Consider the following 21630-nt stretch of genomic DNA (forward strand, 5'->3'; position numbering starts at 1 on the left):
TGGTACATGTAGAGAATGACATGGCGACTGTTACCCGCAGGTAACCCGCCAAAATGGGGAGGAAAAAAATTGGTTTTGTCACTGGTATGGGGACAAGGCCATTCACTGCGGTGAATGGCCTTGTCCTTGCAGTTAAGTATTTTGTGTTAGTTGCCTCACTTAACACCCCTCGCGATCGCGCAGTCCAGCAGCCCCCTCCCTCCTTCCTCGCTCCCTCTCGATTACCACAGTCCATGCATCTCCCTCCCTCCCTTCCCCTCACTTTTGCTGGCAATTTTTATTTTTCTCTCTCCAAGTGACATGAGCCTTTACTCAGGTCGTGCACGACTGCCTGAAGCTCCTCCTCTGATGCAACCAGAAACAGAAAGTTGCGTCAGATAAGAAGTTTCAGGGCAGCTGCACGTGACTTAAGAAAAGGCTCAGGTCGCTCGGAGGCAGAAAAATGAAAATCGCCAGCGAAGGTGAGGGAAAGGAGAGAGGGAGATGCTGGACTGTGGTGATCAGGAAGGAGGGAGGGGGGCTGCTTGACCACACGATCGTGAGGGGTGATAAGTGAGGCAACGTGCACATGGAAGTAAGTAGGAGAGAGAGCGGGGAACACGCTGGAAGAAAGTGGCGAGAGAGGGGGAAGGGAGGGAGGAGCAGATGCTGCATGTTAGTGGGTAGGAGAGGGAGAAGAGAAGACAGAAGGAAAATGGGGAGGTGAGAGAGTGAAACAAATGCTGAAACGAAGTGGGGAGGAAAGAGAGAGGGGAGCACATATTGGATGGAAGGAGGGGATAAAGAAAAAGAGCACATGCTGGATTGGGGAGACAGATACCAGATCTGAGGGGAGGAAAGGAGGATAAATATGCTAAAAAAAACACCAGGGGGAGGTAAGAAAAGATGGAAGGGTAGAAGACAGATGCCAGACTTTGGGGGGAGCGGAGGGAAGAAGATGGGTGCCAGACCAATGGGGGAGGGAGAGATGGGAGGGAGAGGCAGACAGTTTCTGGTAGAGGCATAGAAACAGAGCAGTTGCCATATGGAAGAGGCAGACAGTGGATGGATGGAATAGAATTGAGGAATAGAATAGAATGAGGAGAGCAACTATATCTTTGTCTACAGCTGACTTTTGAATTCCAATCTGGACTTCAGGAAAAGGAGTCCAGTGTGGACATGTTCTGAGACCAGTTTGAGTTTCCAAATTGGCATCAATTTTTAATTTTGTTTAACAAATAAACTAAATCAAACTGCTTGCTGGACGAATGTCCTTCTAAGATTATGAAAGATGCAACACTCAATTTTAAAAGGGATTTATTTAATTGACTAACTGCCATTAATACCAGAGGGTTATTTTATGAGGAAATGGGACACATTTTGATTACAACTATCCCTAAAGACCAGAAGATCTCAATTGCCCTGAAATCCAACTACAAGCCCATAGCGAGTATCCCCTTATTTACCAAACTTCTGGAAGGATTGGTTAACTTGGAATTAGTGAATTATTTAGATAAATTTAATATCAGTCAGGATTTAAAAAAGGTTTTAGCACTGAGACAGTTTTAGCTTCAATTCTTAATCACATTTATCCCAGGACAAGCAGGCAGCATATTCTTAGCAGACTTGCTCGTAGACCTTCAGGCTTGCGATTGGCCCGCGCATGAGCGCAAGCCCTCCCGCCTTGCCTAGGGCATGTGTGTCCTCAGTTCTCTGTTTTCCGCGGAGCCAGATGCACTGCTCCCTTGATTTCCGCGATCTCATTGTCCCTCTTGCACCACGGCTTGTTTGGTTAGTTTCTGTTGAGTCGCTGTGCTTGCGTCTTTATTTTCCTTTATTTTCATTTTTTTCAGTTCAGCTCCTCTTCAGCTCCAGCTACCGCAAGGGAAGAAGTTGGCCGGCGTGGGAGACCAACTCCGCCCCCAACAGCCCTTGCTGAGCCGTTTCCCTGCCTGACAAAATCAGCCATCATCGGAGCCCAGCTAACTCCTCTCGCCCCTCCTTATATTCTCCAGCGCCCTGATTCCTCTTCAGCCCCCCGAGGGCCGCCGAAAGATTCTTCCCAGCGACTTTTCCCAGGCTGAGGAAGGAGGTAGCTGTCCTTCATCTTGTCCCTCCGCCTGACGCCACTTCAGCCTGTTCTCTCCCCAGCCTCTGGGGATCGCCGACTCAAAGGTTTCCTGCCGGTGCAGGTCCGTCCGGACTAACTCTGCCCGCTCCTACTTTGAATCCTTCCAGCGCCGAACTCATCTTCAGCCCTCCTAGGGCCGCCGAAAGCTTCCAGAGTTCGGTTTCATCTTAGCCCTCGAAGGCCGCCGAAAATTCCCCCCCCCCCCCAGCGACTTTTCCCAGGCCGAGGAAAGAGGAAGCTTTCCGTCATCTTCCCCTCCCTCCTCCGCCCATTGTGCATTAATACTCATCCAGCGTTCTTAAAATCTAGCTGCTCTTGTGCCCAAACAGAAACATCTGCAGCCTCTGAGTGAGTTACACTACGATCATGCTGCTGCACTGGCATGCTACACTGCGTGGCTAGCTGCAGAGGAATAACCTCATGAAGTTTTAGAAGCATTTGAAATTCCTGTACCCAATGCAAGACCAGCCACCTCAACTATTTATTTGCCTGTATTCTCACTCATGCTGGCAGTGATTTCTACACTGTCTTTCATTTGTTCCTTTTGTGGGATAGACACACACTTTGAATCTGTGTCATTTATTCCCTGAATCTCACAAATTTCCACATTTTTCTGATCTCCAGTAGGAGGCGTTCTATCTTTAAAACTTATTCTGGCCCCTGTATCAATCAAAGTTAATTTATTCTGACCCTCTGTGGTAGTATTAACATTGGGGTGGCCGCAAGTGTCCAATATCAAAGGTGCCACATACCTCAAGCTGAATTCTGAGTCTGACTTCTTTTCCTTATCCTGCGTCTCCAGAAGTGAGTCCACAGGTAAGTGATAGGAGTCCGGCATGGCTATGAAGGTTTGAGTCACCTTGGTATTGGGACACAGAGAGTCAGGACAGCCCTATTCACTAACACTGTTTTTCCTGGCTGTCAAATCACTTTTTACTCTGTCCAATTCTAACTGCATTGTATGTCTCTCCTGTTCCCATTTAATTTTCTCTTTTTCTAATCTTTCCTTTTGGTCTTTGAGTTCATGGAAAGGAACTTCAAGTTTTTATTTTGCTACCTTCCCTCTTGTTTTTCCCTTTTTTTGTTCTCTCTCTTGAACTAAAAATTGTAACTTCCCCCCGCTATCCCCACGCTTCATGTCTGTCCTAGAGTTATAAGATGTGTATTACCCCGTTAGTTCTCACAACCTATTGGTTTTTTTTAAAGATGTACATCGCTTAGTTAACTGAATAAGCGATTTATCAAATATTAATAAAAACTTGAAATTTGAAGTACTTGCAAGGAGGTGCAGCGAAATAGTTGTTCGATGCCCATCTTTACAAACTGGTATGGATGAACAAGAGATCCAAATTTATAATAATGTGGACCCAGGGCTAGGTGCATAAGCTTATCAAAATCTGCATTGTTCCTTTTGTATTTCCCTAGACCCCAGTGAATCAGTATGTCAGTAGCCCATTTGCACCATTCATTTATGTTAAAAGGCATAGGGCCCACTTTCTCCACTATTCTTTCAATGTCACTGTCCTTCATATGTCCCTGCAGCACTATTGTTACTGGTGCTTTGTCACTTATAGAGGCACTATTGGTATTGGTCTGGCATGGTAATGAATTTTCCTCATCTTCGTTTGTCGGTTCTTCATCTGCAGCTAGTTTACCTTTTCTCTGACCTGCTTCCAAAACGGTGTTCTGTTACATGGATTAAAGGTTGAAGGTGGCACTGGTGCTGAAGGCAAAATCTATGAGGAAACAACATTAACCTGTTCCTGTGAGGCACATTTTGACTTTAAATACTTTAATTCTGCCTTAGCCTCTTCTAATTGTTCATTTACAGCTAAAAAGGAATTTGTAGCTTGAACAATTTGGGTTATTAGCATAGATATATTAATTTGTGCCTCATCTAAGTCTTTGGACAACTGATGGCACTGAGTGTTCAAGTCAATATTTTCTTGTCTTATACTAATAATTCTCCTACATAGGCCTTGAATGAAAAGGCACTTTCGTTTATTTGTTTTCTTTCTAAACTCCTGAGAATGATTAACCATTTGTTTCTGAATATCTTACCAAGTGTGTTTTGGAAAATCACCCTCATATGGGCCGCCCTTCTTGCAAAATATTTCTGTACATTATCTGTGAGTTCTTTAAAATCAAAAGCGTCCATATTTAAGGCTGCAGAAGTCTGCCTTGGTTCGTGGGCCTTGCTCATATGTTTATATGGCCTTCTAAATATCCCTGTCTGTGTGTAGCCTTTGAGATTGAAATGCTCCCACTTATGAAGGAGGGAGACTTTAGTAATAGGTAGAAAAATGTGTTAGGCAAGAGTCACCGGCATAAAGAATACACTTATGCCCACACTTACCCACACTTTAAATGCAAGGGTTACTACCTGAAATTTACAGGCAGAAGTTTAGCAGGAAAGATAAGTTTGTTAGAGCAGAAATGTCAGCTGCCAGTTCCAGGCCAGTGTGCACTGGGCCTTTCACCAGGGCAGAGACTGACAAGAAATAGAATTAAAAGCACAAGGTAAAAAAAGTAAAAGTTAGTACAAATGTGGCGTGTCTTAATTGAGTGACTGTTTTAACTTCGGACCATGCTTTTCTTCAGATCAGCTTAAATATTCTTACATGCAACATACTCTAGCAAGCCTATAATAGCAAATCATAAAATGCAAACTGGCACAGGTAAAACTACAAAGCCTTTTGATAGTAAAATCTTACCAAATATAAAACCCAAAATATTACTGGAACTTTTCACAAATGTGTCATCCAGTCTCAAACAATTTAAGGGTTCCAGAAGGTCTTTCGATTTCTATCTTACTCTGTCTATAAAACCAAAAATACAAAGTCTGTTGATATGTAAAATCTCACCAAGTATAAAACCCCACAATATTACTGGAACTTTTCACCAGTGTGTCATCCAGTCTAAAGTACAATCTAAGGGTTTCCCAAGGTCTTTCAATTTCTATCTCACTCTGCCTATACTGCACAAGGACTTTTGAGTGGAAAATACCATCTCTTACCTTGTCTTATGCAGCCAATAATCCTATTGCACAGTGCATACAAGTAAAAATCCTGCCTATTCCATACAAGAAAAAAAAAAATTTGAATTCTACTTACCCAGAAGAAATCGTCAGGAAGGACCAAGACAGAGCCCCCAAAATGTAAGATTTAGAGGAGTTATATTGAAGCGGCCTTACACTCCACAGGTCCCGTTAATGCCTTCACAGAAGATTCATTAGGAAGTAAAATCAAATGACAAGCACAGCCAGAACTGTTTGCATAAAGAATATAATATAGAAATACAGAAAAGCAAGATTCATGCAAACCTCATGGTACATATCTGCTGGTAAAGTTGTACCCTCAGCTGACTTACCTACCAGCAGCAGTATGGAACCAACTGTGCCAAAAATTTTCATTCGTGAATTTTTTTTGCCTACTTTGCTGACCTGTAGAAATGGAAGCACGTTCGCAAAAGATTTCAAACTTGGCACAGAAACGTGCCCCAAGGTGTTGTACCAAACTGCAAAATTTCAGACTCCTAGGTAGGTTCCTTCTGCCACAGTGCTTAAGCAAAGTTGGTTTTTGTTCATCCACACCTAGCTCCTGACCAAATTGAGATAGATCCAAAAAGTTTTTGCAGAGTTTCATTTGAGACCCTAGACAACACCACTGTAAAATTTGGTTGGATTTCAAGGGGGTCGAGTGTGGGCTCCTGGTCCACTTGACATGGATGAAATATTTTTTCATTCAGAGAATAGTTAAGCTCTGGAATGCATTGCCAGAGATTGTTGTAAGAGCGGATTGCGTAGCTGGTTTTAAGAATGGTTTGGACATTTTCCTGGATGAAAAGTCCATAGTCTTATTGAGAAAGACATGGGGCAAGCCACTGCTTGCCCTGGATCAGTAGCATGGAATATTGCTACTCTTTGGGTTTTTGCCAGGTATTAGTGACCTGGATTGGCCACCGTGAGGATGGGCTACTGGGCTTGATGGGACCATTGGCCTAACCCAGTAAGGCTATTCTTATGTTCTTATGATTGTGGTGTCTCAGCTGCAGCACCTGGGCTGAATTATTAGTTTTTAATAATAGCCAACTAACGCCCACTCAGACCTTGGAATATCTGGGCGTTTAGTTTGACAGAAGGCAAGGTTGTATTTTTCTTCCCAAGCCATTTAAACAGAAACTGGAAACAGATTATGGATCTTTTAGCATTTCCAACCCCTGCTACCTGGCATTACCTTCAGGTGTTGAGGCATCCTCGCTGGAGGTTTTTCTCTGGGATAGGGTACTTATGCGGCCTGTACAGGAATCTTTTATGTCTCGGTGGTCCACTCAATGTCATCCCCTGCAGATGCCACTCTCCTGGATGGAGACAGCGAGGAGCAGCCTATGCTGGTGGCTTCAGAAGAAGCCCTGTCAAAGGGCATGTCCCTTCGGGTCAAGTAGTGGATTACGCTAATGATCAATGCCTGTCTTTTTGGGTGTAGAGCTCATTGCAGAGACCGCTCCATTTAGGGCCAGTGGACCCTCCTCATCAAAAACAGTAGTTGATAACTATCTCTAGAGCAGGGATGTCCAACTTTTTGGCTTCCCTGGACCTCATTGGCCAAAAAAAATGTTTCTGGGGCCGCACAAATGCGCAAAAGCTTTAGCAAGACAGAGGAGGGAGCCGTCAAGATGGTAAACACCCAGGGGCAGCAGAGGAAAACACTGCATCACCCTCGACCGGGGCCACACAAAATCCTTCACGGAGCCGCAGGTTGGACACCCCTGCCCTAGAGCTTCGAGCCATAAGTCTGGCATTGAGCGTTCTACAAAACACCCTGGAAGGAAAAGCGGTAAATGGTTGTTTTTTTTTCTTTTTCTAACAAAGCCACTGCAGTAGTGTCTGTGAATCGGCAGGGGGGGCACCAGAAGTGCTCACTTGAATCGGAAGGCATGGATATTGTTCTGGTGGGACGAAGTGCACCTTCATGGAAAATGTATGAGCAGACTTTCTCAGTTGTCAAGCTCTGGCCCGGGAGAGTGGGCTTTCTCACAATAGGCATTCCATCTCATTGTGCGTAGTTGGAGCAGACCAGCAATAGACTTGAAGACTTCAGCCAAGAACCCAAAAGTCAAGTGCTTCTTCAAGTGACGAATAGAGCCAGGAAGTTTAGACGTAGATGTGTTGGTTCTGCCCTGGCCAACTTGGGAGCACCTTTACATCTTCCTGACTTGGCCTGTGGTGGGTCAAGTCATATAAAGAATTGTCTGGTGATTCTAGGGGCCCCAGGCTAGCCTCACCATCTGTGGTATGCAGATCTCATCTGTCATCAGTAGGACTAGGACATGGGCCTCAAGTTTCCTTTTCATTGCAACTTTCAGTGAGGAACTGGTTCCTATGGAGAACTCCCAGTTTTTTGGTCTTATGGCATGGCTCTTGAGTTCAAGGGCTTGATTCAAAGGGGCTACTTTGACATAGTCATTGCCACTCTTTTGAGGTCCAATAAGCCTTCTACTATGGCAACTTGTGCCAGGCTTGGAAGGCTTTCCAGCAGTGGTGTGGCCTAGACCAGGTTGAGTGGCCAGGTGGGGGGTGGCCTAAGGGATCTGGCCAATCGGAATCTTAAGCCACTCTCAGCGCATCCCAGAGTGCACTGGGAGTCAGGCGTAAGATTCCGTTGGTTTTAGGCTTCCTGAAGGCTGGTCTAGAGAAAGGCCTTGCAGTAGCTTCCCTCAAGGTACAAGTAGCAAGCCTCTCATGCTTCATGGCACACAGCATTTCAGCTTCCCTTACATCTCATCCAAATGTGACCAGATTTCTCAGGGGGGGGTGCTCCACTTGAGGCCACCCCTGTGTCAGCCTTTTCCTATTTGGAACCTTAATATTGTGCTGAAGGGGCTTGCTGAAGCTCCTTTTGAGCCACTTAAGGACAGTGTTCCTCATAGCGATTGTCTCGGCAAGGCGTATTTCTGAACGACAGGTTTTCTCTTGTAAAGAGCCCTTTCTCTGGATCACGGAGGAAGGGGTATCCTTCCATACAGTTCTTTTTTTTTCTGAAAGTGGTTTTGATTTCCATGTCAACCAGGAAGTTCATCTGCCTACTTTTCATCTAAAGGGGTTGGAGAAGATGTATAAGACCTTACAGAACCTGGACGTGCAAAGAGTCTTACTTCACTTCATCGAAAGAACCAATGAATTCCCTCTTTCTGACCATCTGTTTGTCCTAATTAGCCAATCCAGGTGTGTTCGGCTATCTTCCAAGACCTCTTTCGCCAGATGGATCCACATGACCATTTTGTCTCTTGAGACTATGATGGGAGCTCAAGGCAGCCATTTCCTATGAGCGATCTGCATTGGGCAGGAGCGTGGGAAGATCGCTCCTGCCCCGAAAACCCGCTAAACCACCAGGTAAGGCTTAAGGGGTGGCTTACAGGGCTTAAAATAGTTGTTTTAAAATCGCGAATAAATGAATCCGCGGATGGTGAAACCGCGAATTCGGAGAGGGAAGTGTAGTTTTATGTTTGCGTGAGGTTCCCTGAATCCCCTTCTTCTGTGTATGCTTTGTTCCATTGATGTTCAATTGCTTGGAGACTAAACTGAAGGGGACTCTGGAGGAGCTGAAAGCAATGAGTGTGGCTTTCTGCAGAAACCATTTGTGGGTATAGATTTGAACACCTATCATACAGACTCCTCCATGGATTAACAGAAAGAAGATCATACCAAAGGTTAGAACCTTATCTTTCATTCCCTTTTGTGTTTGTGTCCCTATCCAGGTCTTGATCAGTATGGTGTATCTGCCAGAAACTATGCCAGCATCTTTCCAGGCCACCTACACCCCTGTGGAATCCGCTGGCACCGATGTACAGATCAAACATCTTGCCAGGCTCATGGCCACCCAAATGACCTCTGCTGGGATTGGACCAGGTATGCTTTATTTATGTTTAAATCTTATTCTTTGAGGCACCAGCTATATATTCTCATATATGGGTGTCGTCATTCACAGAACCTTCTATGAACTGTCAAAAAGTGGGTTCATAGACAGTAACGCGGAAGACAAAGGCGTGCGCCGACAACTGAGCGCAAGACGGAGGCGCATGCCAAAGAAAAAGACTGTTTTTAGGGGCTGCGACGGGGGTTTTTGTTGGGGAGCCCCCCCACTTTACTTAATACAGATCGCAGCGGCGTTGTGGGGGGCTTGGGGGGTTGTAACCCCCCACATTTTAGTGAAAACGTAACTTTTTCCCTGAAAACAGGGAAAAAGTTAAGTTTATTGCTATTGTTTATTGAAAGCTTCTATGCCGCTACTAATGACTAGATAGACAATTCAGAGTGGTTTACATGAGCTGCTTCAATGGTGTTTGTATGCATGAGCGTCAGTAATGGTGTTACTATACATGAGGTATAATTTATGAGCATCTATAATAATGTTAAAGTACATGTGCTTCAGAGCAAAAACATGGTCTGAGAAAAAAGTGCAAAAGTATCATTACACTTTAGCACTTAACCAAACTTGTTCTGGGTAAGATTAATAACAGCAGTATTTCTTGCTTGCTCAGAATTTCCCCCTACCCACACGCTTGTAATAAAAAAAAGTAAGAAATAGTTTAAAAAATAAGAAAATAAAACATTATTAACAACAAGGATGACACTAATCTTATCTGGGCTGGTGCTGAAAATCCACTTCTAAGTAGATAAGTTGTGCAACATAACCAGTTTAGTGATAGGCACTAACCATGAATATTCAGCAGAGATAACTGGTTGAATATTCACAGTTAGCTGCAAAATCTCTATTAAACTGGTCAGGAGCAGTTTCTGACTGCTTAAATAGGGCTTAATATCATGGGGAAAGAGGAGAGAATTCCATGCCATTCTATCCTAGACCTAAGTATCCTGAACAAATGCTTTCCAAAGAAAAGTTCAGGATATTTGCCCTAGGTACCTTACTACCAGTGATTTGGGTCAAAAGATTGGTTATGCACTCTGGATTGAAAGTAAGCTTATACATTCCATTCACAGGAGTATCTTATATTTCGAATAGGGGGAACCAATACCACTTTCAGACCTTTTGCCTTGATTTAGCTCCCAGGATTTTTACAAAATGTCCAGTGGTAGTTGTAGCATTGTTACAGAAACTGGGAGTGCATATGTTTCTCTGACTGGATGATCGGCTGGAAAAGAACACAACCAGGAAAAGGGCTTAAGAATCCATCTTCAGAACTATTTGAGTGTTAGAGGAAATAATGGCTTTCAATGTGGTTTAGCTATAGAAATGTCTCCAGACTGATATATTTCATCTCTTTTAGAATTTCCTTTGATGGTGGTATAGTGTTTTTGTAGAAATTGCTCTGGTGGCTACTTCACACTTATGGTTAAGTTCAATATATCGGGAACAATTTTGATATGACGTCTAAATCCAAGTTTAGATGTTTTTTGAAAGTACATACAAAAATCAGGTAGAGAAAATGGCCATTTTTGAAACAGCAAAATGCCTATCTTTTTTATTTCAAAAATGACCATTTTTAGTTGTGTTTGCCCTTAGTGCATCTATATTTTTTGACCATTTTTGAAAAAAAAGTTCAAAAGAAAAATGCACAAAACAAGCCATTGGAATGTAGGAGGGGCCAGCATTTTTAGTAGACAGGTCACAAAGACATCCCAGCAGAGTAATGGGGCACATTAGGGGACACTGTGTAATTAACTTCACATTAAAAGGCCCAGATACACATTCACCATAATAGCCTTGTATTGTATGGTGATCCCCCCCAAAACCCTTCACAAAATCTACTGGACCCAACTGTACAACACACCAACAGCTCTTATGCCTGCTGGTATCATCTATGTGTAAGTACAGTGAGATTTGGATGGTTTTTAGAAGGCTCACAGGGATCGGTTGATCCCCTGAATAAGATAAGTACAGTAAAACCTTGGTTTGCGAGCATAATTCGTTCCAGAAGCATGCTTGTAATCCAAAGCACTTGTATATCAAAGCAAATTTCTCCATAGGAAATAATGGAAACTTAGACGATTAATTCCACAACCCAAAAATTTTAATACAAAATACTGTATGTACTTGTATTGCAAGACCTCGTTCGTTTAGAACAGTCACTACACTCCCGCAGTGTCAGAGAGAGAAGAACCATCGGCTCAGTTGTGATGTGTGTATACTGTATATCAGGGGTGCCCTCACTTTTTGGGTTTGCGAGCTACTTTTAAAATGACCAAGTCAAAATGATCTACCAACAATAAAATTTTAACAAAATACAAAGTACACTGAAAGCAGAGAAAATGTTAATTATCATTTATATTCCGGGGTTTTTTCAAAGAGGTCAAAGCACTGTCACCTCAGTAACAACATACAAAAATAGACAAATATACCCCACTCCATTTTTACTAACCCACGATAGCAATTTTTAGCGCAGGGAGCTGCGCTGAATGCCCCGCACTGCTCTTGACGCTCATAGGCTCCCTGCGCTAAAAACCGCTATTGCGGTTTAGTAAAAGGGGGCCATAGTGCAAAATATAGACAGCAGATATAAATTCTGAAAACGGACACATTTTGATCACTAAATTGAAAATAAAATCATTTTTCCTATCTTTGTTGTCTGGTGATTTCATGAGCCTCTGGTTGCACTTTCTTCTTCTGACTGTGCATCCAATATTTCTTCTCTTTCAGCCTGTATGCTTCCTCTCCTCCAGACCTCATTCCCTCCCCCAACTTTTTCTTCCTCTCTCCATGCCCTTTCTTTCTCCCTGCCTCCCTTTCTTTTTTTTCTCTCTTCATGCCCCCTTTCTTTCTGTTTCCCTTCTTTTCTTCTGTCTGTCTCCCTGCCTGCCCCCTTTCTTTCTTTCTTTCTTTCTTTCTCCCTGCCCTTCCCCAAGCCACTGCCATCGAGGAACAGGCCCCAAAGCCACCGCCACCCCAAGCTCTCCCTGCTTCCCTGCATCAGGCCAACCAGCACGCCTCTCCCCGACGTCAATTCTGCTGTTGGAGAGGAAGTTCTGGGCCAGCCAGGCAGCGATTGGCTGGCCTGGAACTTCCTCTCTGACAGCAGAATTGATGTCGGGGAGAGGAAGGCTGATCGGCTCAGTAGATTGTGAAGGCAACGCGAGTCTATCATGGAGCCCGAGATGGCTCCGCGATCGACTCACTTTGCCTTGGCGATCTACTGGTCGATCATGATCGACGTATTGGGCTGTATGTACTTGTATTGCAAGACATTGCTTGTATATCAAGTTAAAATTTAATAAAATGTTTTGCTTGTCTTGCAAAACACTTGCAAACCAAGTTACTTGCAATCCAAAGTTTTACTGTAGTTTATATTTTCACCTTGTTGATTCTGCATTATATCGCACAGAGCTTTTTTCAATAAGCTGAGTAGGATTTTTATGCCAGTGAGGTTTGCTACCTTTCTTACCTTTAGCCTTTCCTATGGTCGGCAAAGGTTTTGGTTCTGAGGCTTTTTCCTCCTTTTAAACTTATGAATAGGCCTGTGTCTGTTTTGCATTTGTATTCATATTACTGTGACGAGCGCACCAAGGACATTTCAGGAAGCGTGTCATTGTATTGTTTGTTTAATTCCACTAACTTGTGTTTTGTTGGCTATATACTGTTTCATTCACATCTTTGGAGGTGGGAGGAGGGGTCAGTGGGGGGGGGGGGTCATGTTTGCATCCCTTCAGTGGGCGACACATTAGCCTCCAGTGACCACAACATGGTATGGTTCAATCTCAGGAAAGGTTTCACTAAATCTACCACACTGACCAAGGTCCTCAAATTCAAGGACATAAACTTCAAAGAAATGGGAGACTTCGTTCACCAGGCGCTCAAAGCCAAGCAGAAACTGATAACGTGGAAGAAATGTGGTCGACTTTGAAAGCCACCATACAAGAAACAACAAACCGCTATGTTAAATCAGTAAGTAAACGGCGAAGGAACAATAAGCCACAGTGGTTCTCTGCGGAGATTTCGGACCTCATCAAGGAGAAGAAAAAAGCATTCATCTCTTACAAACAATCAGGGAAACAGGACTCTAGGGAAGTCTATCTGGCCAAGTCAAAAGCCGTCAAAACAGCAGTTAGGGAGGCCAAATTCCGCATGGAGGAGTCTCTAGCGAAGAACATCCAGAAAGGAGATAAATCCTTCTTCAGGTATATCAGTGACAGAAATAAGAACTCAGGCGGGATAGTACGTCTTAGGAAACCAGACGGAAACTATGTAGAAGCGGACTCGGAAAAAGCCCAACTGTTAAATGAATACTTCTGCTCAGTCTTCAGCCGCGAGGCGCCAGGACGGCCCTCAGCTACAGACAAGGGTTGACACAGATGACCCGTTTAGTAATTTCGAGTTTACACCCAGCGGTGTATACTGCGAGCTGTCAAAGCTTAAGGTTAACAAGGCAATGGGGCCTGACAACCTACACCCCAGGGTGCTCAGGGAGTTCTGTGATGTCTTGGCGGAACCGCTATCTGCGCTCTTCAATCTCTCCCTTAGTACGGGTAACGTCCCGTTGGACTGGAAGACGGCTAACGTCATTCCACTCCACAAGAAAGGCTCCAAGATGGAGACAGCAAACTACAGACCGGTGAGTCTCACATCAATAGTGTGCAAACTAATGGAAACTCTAATCAAACGCCAATTGGATACGATCCTGAACGAGGAGAATCTACGGAATCCCTGTCAACATGGATTTACTAAGGGGAGATCCTGCCAATCCAACCTGATCAGCTTCTTTGACTGGGTGACGAGGAAGCTGGATGTTGAGGAGTCCCTGGACATCGTATACCTGGACTTCAGTAAAGCATTCGATAGCGTACCACACCTCAGGTTGCTGAGCAAGATGAGTTCTATAGGATTGGGCGACACATTGACGAAATGGGTTGGGAGCTGGCTTGGAGGTAGGCTTCAGAGGGTAGTGGTGAACGGCACCCCTTCCGAAATGACGGAGGTAATCAGTGGAGTGCCGCAGGGCTCGGTCCTGGGCCCGATCCTATTCAACATCTTTATAAGAGACTTGGCAGAAGGGCTGCGAGGTAAAATAACATTATTCGCCGATGACGCCAAACTAAGCAATATAGTGGTCAAAAGCACAACAGACATAAATTCAATGTCCGACAACATGATGCACGACCTACTCCTACTGGAGCGCTGGTCTAGGTCTTGGCAACTCAGCTTCAATGCCAAAACATGCAAAGTCATGCACCTGGGCAGCCAAAATCCATGCAAGACTTACACCCTTAATGGCGAGATCCTAACAATAACTGAAACAGAACGAGACTTAGGGGTGATCGTCAGTGAGAACATGAAGACTGCCAATCAAGTGGCGCAAGCTTCATCCAAGGCAAGGCAAATCATAGGTTGCATACGCAGGAGTTTCATCAGCCATAAGCCTGAAGTCATTATGCCATTGTATAGATCCATGGTGAGGCCCCACCTGGAATACTGTGTGCAATTCTGGAGACTGCATTACCGTAAGGATGTGCTGAGACTGGAGTCGGTCCAGAGAATGGCCACCCGGATGGTCTCGGGACTCAAGGATCTCCCGTATGAGGAACGGCTAGATAAGTTGCAGCTATACTCACTCGAGGAACGCAGAGAGAGGGGTGACATGATCGAGATATTCAAATATCTCACGGGCCGCATCGAGGTGGAAGAAGATATCTTCTTTTTCAAGAGTCCCGCGGCAACAAGGGGGCATCCGTGGAAAATCAGGGGCGGGAAACTGCACGGGGACACCAGGAAATTCTTTTTCACTGAAAGGGTGGTTGATCGCTGGAATAGTCTTCCACTTCAGGTTATTGAGGCCAGCAGCGTGCCTGATTTTAAGGCCAAATGGGATAGACACGTGGGATCTATTCACAGAGAAAGATAGGGAGGGTCATTGGGGTGGGCAGACTAGATTGGGCCGTGGCCCTTATCTGCCGTCTATTTCTATGTTTCTATCTGCTCAGTTAGAGCAACGTTTTGGCACTTATTTGTTATTAAAACTGGTCTAACTCCAAACATCCAAATTGTGTTCTGGACGTTTTCTAAAATGTTTCATTATGGCAGAAAAACATCCAATTCTTATACAATCTCTCTGGAGGCTGAACTGGCGGGATCTTGCATCTCTGATAGCTTCAGCTGCAGGGCAACTAAAAGATGACCCTGCCCTTTGGGCTATCTGCCCGGGAGCTTCCTGACATGCTTAGTTCCTGCAGCTTCACTGCTTGGTTGAAATTAATTCTGCTAGTGATTTCTTTTCAATTCCTAGACTTTTTAAAATTTATTTTGGAGGTTTGCCCATGTGCTGCGGATCAACTCTGTGCGAGATCAGAGATCGCAGACATTTTAAAGTTTGTCTGCTTCTGGAGGGTGCTCTGTAAGCCTGAATCTTCAGTAAGCCCTCTGGACAGCCTGCAGATTAGATCAAGTCTCCAGGATCAGGAGCCATCTCACCCCTGGTTCATCTGCAAAGGGGTAGAGCGCAGGCTGCTGTGGTTCCGAGGAAGTACACCGGGATCGGAACTGCGTCGTGTGTCTTCCCTGATTTCCCTGAGGGGTTCCTGGTGGTCGTGATCTCAGGTGACAGGGGAATTGAGGCAGCCAAAAGATCTGAAAAATCCAGTTTAATGAGCTTGCTTAATCAGATCACCTCTCTCAGGTATTTTTTTTTTCCTCCCCCTTATAACTCCATTGTATTATGTAACATCTTTCTTCTCTCATATATTCTTTCCCCATGCTTCTCCAATTCATGATGTAACTTCATTCTTCTTGCATTTTGTAATTCGCTGATTGTCCAGCCTTCTTTCTATGTGAACCGCCTAGAAGTCAGTTTGACTATGGCGGTATAGAAAAATAAAGTTGTTATTATTATTAATAATTTCAAAACTGATATCTATTTATTTAGGATCCCATTGTCTAATGTTACATATGCAATAAGGGAATTAGAACTGAGGAAAACCTTTTTTGAATCACTAAATACCAGCGTATAATTACTTAAGGTTGTTAATAAGAACTGTGGCTGCTGATGGCCAGCAGTTACCATCTATTAGATAGATATAGTGGATCAATAGAGTACCAATGATTTGGAAGAACTAGTCTGATCCAGGAAGATGTAACCTAATTCTTCTGAGATCTCATCCTATCCAGCAGATAAGTGAGACATTCTAGACTCCTGCCATGTCCTTCCTGCACCTGCCTACTGTTTAATTTTGTGTATGCTTATCCAAGTTTGTTTAGTGGATGCCAGCCAGCCCTTTGGGGCCTTGAAGAATTATGTAAGTATGATCACAGCGCATGCAGGGGTTCTTCCTGATCTTTGATGCTGTGGTTGGCTATTAGCTGTTTGTTATTCTAATGTTCCTTTTTTGATCAGAACAGTTGATTCTTGGGAATGTTCCCATTGGTGATCCTACTTCATGTTCTGTGTTGGGGCTCTTGGTGCTTGAGTACTAACTACAGGTAGTGCTAGATCTCCCAGTTAGTGGATTCATTCTGCATATTGCATGCAGCCATTGGGAGATAACCCACATGTCTAGAATGTCTCACCTATTTACTGGAAAATATATTATCAAGATAAGAACATAATCTCTTTATCTACTCTTGCATCATATTTCTCCAGTCCCCTGAGAGGTGGCTGGCCTCTTGTGTCTTGTGGACTTAAGTATAAATTGTCTTTTCAGGAGTGGAACAAATGAAGCAACAGAAAGTGGAGCAGAAAGAGGAAAAGATCTCCAAACCTGAGAACTTGCCAATAATACGTCGCATGTACTCATTAACCCAGGGTCAGGCCATTTCTGTTGTGGGCTCAGGTGCAACAGTAAATTTGCAGGAAAAGATACAAACCAAACGCTGGCCAGAGCCCATCATACCGGCAGCACCTATGAGGTAAGGATGGCCTGGATGCCTGACGCATGCAGGCACTGTATGAAATGGTGCAGGAGCTTAGATTCTGAAGATGTTCATTGCTCCTACAGTTTTAGCCTCTCCCAGCAAGTTGTGCTGTAGGGATGTGGTAGTGCTGACTTTAGAAAGCTTAGAGCTCCTGTACCCATAGCTTTTAAAAGTAGGAAGCATTGTAGGGAATGATGCAAGGCTGCTGGTTATTGTGATAGCTCATAGTAAAGAAGTGACTGATTTTGAAAACAAGAGAAAATGTATGATTTATGATGACATCAAATGTCCACCCTCTGGATTGATTCCATCCACTTTGTCATTTTGAAATTGTGGTCTCCAGAATTGTACACTGTACTGCAAATGAGGTCTGACCAATTTTGTACAGAGATAAGTCACCTCATTTTTTTCTGCTGGCCATTATAGTGTACACCCAAACATTCTTCCAGTGCTTAATGATGGTATGCTGAACCATAGGGTTATCCATCTGTATTCGCAAACTTATTGCAGAAGATGTCAATCACAGCTTCTCAACTCCTCCTCCACAGTCTGTGCTGCTCCTTTCAGTTCTTTCTTCTGTAAGCGAGCATGAAGGTGTCTTTCTGATCTGCTCTGTTTATTTCTTTATTGTTTTGTGGTGGATTTTTGTTTGTTTGCGGATTTTTGTCATGATGTCAGAGATCCCAGTTTAAAGGGACTACTCTGCCTACTTGGAGAGGAACAGGTGTTTAAGTCTGCAGCTGGCAGGTGTATCCCTCGGGAACCTGTACAGCCAGCCTGCTTAAGATTTGTTGAGCTTAAGGTTCTGGGCCCTCAGCACTTGCTCGTTTCCTTGACTTGGCCAGAAGCTTGAGCATAGGCTGTTAGGCATAAATAGCTGTCCTTCGGGGTTCACAGGGTGTCAGCAGCAACTTTGCCTCCCCCTTTTTTCTGCACTGTGTCATGATCCTGGATGATGGCTCAGGCACTGACAGGAAAGTAAGGCTTGACAGCTCAGATCCCACCACAAAAAATTCTCTCCTGACCACAAATTAAAAAAAAAAAAAGACCCCCCTCCCCCCAGATTCATCCCTCCTTCCCACCAATCCCTTCCCCCAGGATCGTTCAATGGCCCCAGTTTGGCAGGAGAAATGCCCATTCCTTCCTGCTGCTTTAAATCAAAGGATGGCAGGAGGGATGCCCACTCCCTCCTGCTAGCAGGTTGCCAGGATCCCCCATCAACCCTTCTACAACTCCCTGTCCTCCACTTACCTTTAAGTTGAAGGAAGGCTGGAGGGATGCACAATCCCTCCAGCCAGCAAGCCTGCCTCTTCGAAATGGCGGGCCTTCCCTTCCCAGTGCATCCTGGGTTTCACTAGGAGGGGCCGAAGGCCCTGATTGACTCTTGCAACTGGAGGAGTCTTAAGCAAAAGAGCCAATCAAGGGCCTTAGGCCCCCTCCTAATGCATCCCACGATGCACCAGGAAGGAGATGGTCCACCATTTTGAAGAGGAGGGCCTGCTGGCTGGAGGGAGTGGACATCCTTCTGGCTGTCATTTGACTTAAAGGTACAGAGGGTTATCTGGGAACCCTGGCAGCCTGCTGGCAGGAGAGAATTGGCATCCCTCCTGCCATCCTTCAATTTAAAGGTATGGGGGCGGAGGCTATCTGGAGACCTTAGTGGCCTGCCGGTAGGAGATAGTGGGCATCCTTCCTGCCATCCTTCGATTTAAAGGATGGGGGGGGCAGGTGGCTGTCAGAGGGGGGGCAGGGGGACCCTGTTGGCAGGAGGGAGTGGACATCCCTCCTGCTAAGGCATGGGTGGGGGTGGGGGATCCGGGCAGCGGGAGCCAAGACAGGAGAGAATGAGCATCCCTCATGCAGGGTATGAGGAGACCAGGCAGTAGCAAGCAAAGGGGGGTGTTGGCAGGAGAAAAGGGGACTTTTCATACTGTTGCTCTCCCTGCTGTTCAATCAGCTGAGCCAGCAGGATGCAGGGAGACCTGCAGCTCAGTTGACCGAGGTAGGGAAAGCAGCCTTAACAGGAGGGAGGAGCTGTACCTAGCGATTACTCTTTTGAGCAAGTGCCAGGCACAGTTCCTCCCTCCCTTTACTGGTGATTCGCCGCAGAAAAAGCATACATATAATTTGCAAGCTATTATGCTGAGAATCACCCATAGAAGAAAAATCATTCCCGCTATGGCCACTATATCGACTCGCCAGATTTTACCGGTGAGTTTTGAGAATTTGGCCCTCAGTCACTCATTTCCTAGTGCTACTAGATATACACAGCATTGTACATATTGCAAAGAAACAAGACAACAAGCAGACCATATGAAGAAAAAGTGTTTTAAACTTTTAATCAATGCTCCCAGGAAGTAGCAGTTAATCTGTCTGCGTTTTGCAAACTCTAGGCTTCATCAGGGGCATACAACCAGCTGGTGACACACAACAACTTTCACCAGTACTGAAAAAAACGATCCTGGGTCAATTACAACTGATTGTCAGCTGGTTGTATGCCCCTGGCACAGCCTAGTTGGCAAAACATAGCCACCTCAGGCACTACTTCCTGGAAGCATTGATTAAAATAACTTTCTTCATATGGTTTGCTTCTTGTCTTGATTCCACATTGGATCTAGTAGACTGGCTGCCTTGTTGTTTCCTTATACCTGTGCACATTACATGCAGGTTCTCAGTTAAAGAAATTTATCAGATTTGTCTGACAAGATCTGTCTTTCATAAAACTAGAGCTCCTACCTCCTTTAGTCTTGACCCTTCTTAGCTGGAATAACTGCAGGATTGTTGGATTATTTCAAAGTTTTTGTAGTCTGTCTCCTTGTGAACTAATTTCCTCTTTTATGATTGACAGGATGGTTGGCACAGGAATCCGTAAAAAGATATTCCGGCTGAATGATGTCATTAAGGCACTCACAGATGTGCAGATTGACAACTTAAAGCTGAATGCTGTAAGACGGATCTTACAATCTGAGAGAGCTGTGGCCTGCAGTGGGGCAGCTCAGGTACTCTTGAGTGTGTTTGTGTCATTGACAGATTGTGCAGGTTTGACTACTTTATATGCTTCTTCACTCCCTGTACAGTAAACACAGACCACAAAGCATAGGATGTGCTGTTGGATTATATCAGTAAACACTTTCCCTGTCACCTTTAACTGAGGAAAATTGGAACATACCAAACTATGCTCTAGCTGTTTTTTGGTAGAAGGAAGGCCAAATTACAGCTTGCATGGTTAAAAAGTGAGGTAAAGGAGGCTCTTAGAGCTAAAAGAATATCTTTCTGGAAATAGAATGATGGCATAATTAATGACCCTTATGTGAATTTCCCTTCCTCCATCCTATCATAAATATTGTAGTTCTCTCTAATTCCCATCTTTTATCTTGTTTGTTGTTTCTCTTATGCTATTCCTTTCATTAGCCTATAAGCCACCCGGATGGTTTGTCCAAATGGCAGGGTAGTAAATTATAAATAAACTTGATCCAACTGAAGATAATAGGAAACAGTAAAAGGATTGGCAAATCAAATACCAAGCGTTGATAAGGTAACAAAACTTCTCTTGAGGCAGACAGTGCCATAGTGAAGAGAATTCTTTGCTTCATTTATCACTGAGGAAGATGTAGGGGAATTGCCTGTGCAACAACCAACAGCAGAATGGTCAGGAACCAGTGGCCAAAAGATCCGTAGACAAAGAATTAGGTGCAATTGAAGAACCTTTATCATGAACAAATTAGTGCAGTAGTCGGAAAATGTTTCTACAGATTGAGGATGATCTGCTCACTATCAAAAATCTTGGACTCCACATCTATTAACATTTTAATTCATTCATTGGTTATGTCCAGCCTTGATTACTGTAATGCCCTATACAAGGGCATTACCCAGAAAGAGCTACGCTGTCTTCAAATTGTTCAAAATACTTCAATCAAGATTATCACTAACTCAAAAAAATATGACCACGTAACCCCATTGCTGAAAAAGGCCCACTGGCTACCAATTAGTCACAGGATCACTTATAAAATTCTCCTTTTGACCTTTAAAACCTGTATTACAAATTGTCCCGAATTCATAAATAAACTATTAATTCCCTACAATCCTTCTAAATCCCTCTGCTCTGCCTCTCATCACCTTCTATCTGTTCCCTCAATTACCGTAATCAAATCTACACATTGCAAACATCCATCTTTTCAGTCACTGCCCTGTCGCTATGGAATTTCATCCCTATTGATTTAAGAGAGAAAACAACAATGAGTCGGTTTAAATCTAAATTAAAGGCATTTTTAAAGATGCATTCAATGTTTGACCGTCCTTGTCAGGATGTTTCATAATTTGCTATCTTCATAGGTTTTTAACACCACCCGTCCTCCTGTTCTTAACTTTTATGTTCTCTTTCCTTTTTTCTTTCCTATTGAATCTGTAAATATATATGTCCTATTTGTGACCCCTTTATGTGTAGGTCTTTGTAAAAACTCTACTTATTTTTATGTACATTGCCTTGAAACTTTGTATAGGCGATCTATCAAATTTTTAATAAAACTTGAAACTTAAGACTAGATGTACATTGAGTCATGTTTCCGCCTCAAGAGTTTTTAAACGTAAAGGATGCATTCCTTAACAAATTTGGGGGACATCTATCCAATCTACAATTAGATTTAGCATATTTCCTAAACAATTTAC

General features: G+C 43.9%; 1 protein-coding gene across 2 annotated transcripts in view; it reads left to right on the plus strand.

Moving 5' to 3' along the window:
* Window positions 1–21630, plus strand: part of SYMPK (symplekin) — a 133830-nt gene that overhangs the window by 45468 nt on the left and 66732 nt on the right. For both annotated transcript variants that reach the window (XM_033956438.1, XM_033956439.1), the window contains 3 exons: window positions 8867–9017; window positions 16755–16959; window positions 19814–19964. In XM_033956438.1, the coding sequence (XP_033812329.1) occupies window positions 8867–9017; window positions 16755–16959; window positions 19814–19964 (507 nt within the window). The remainder of the gene's footprint in view (window positions 1–8866; window positions 9018–16754; window positions 16960–19813; window positions 19965–21630) is intronic.

The sequence above is a fragment of the Geotrypetes seraphini genome, chromosome 8 (assembly GCF_902459505.1).
Source record: "Geotrypetes seraphini chromosome 8, aGeoSer1.1, whole genome shotgun sequence".
In the NCBI taxonomy this organism is placed as follows: Eukaryota; Metazoa; Chordata; class Amphibia; order Gymnophiona; family Dermophiidae; genus Geotrypetes; species Geotrypetes seraphini.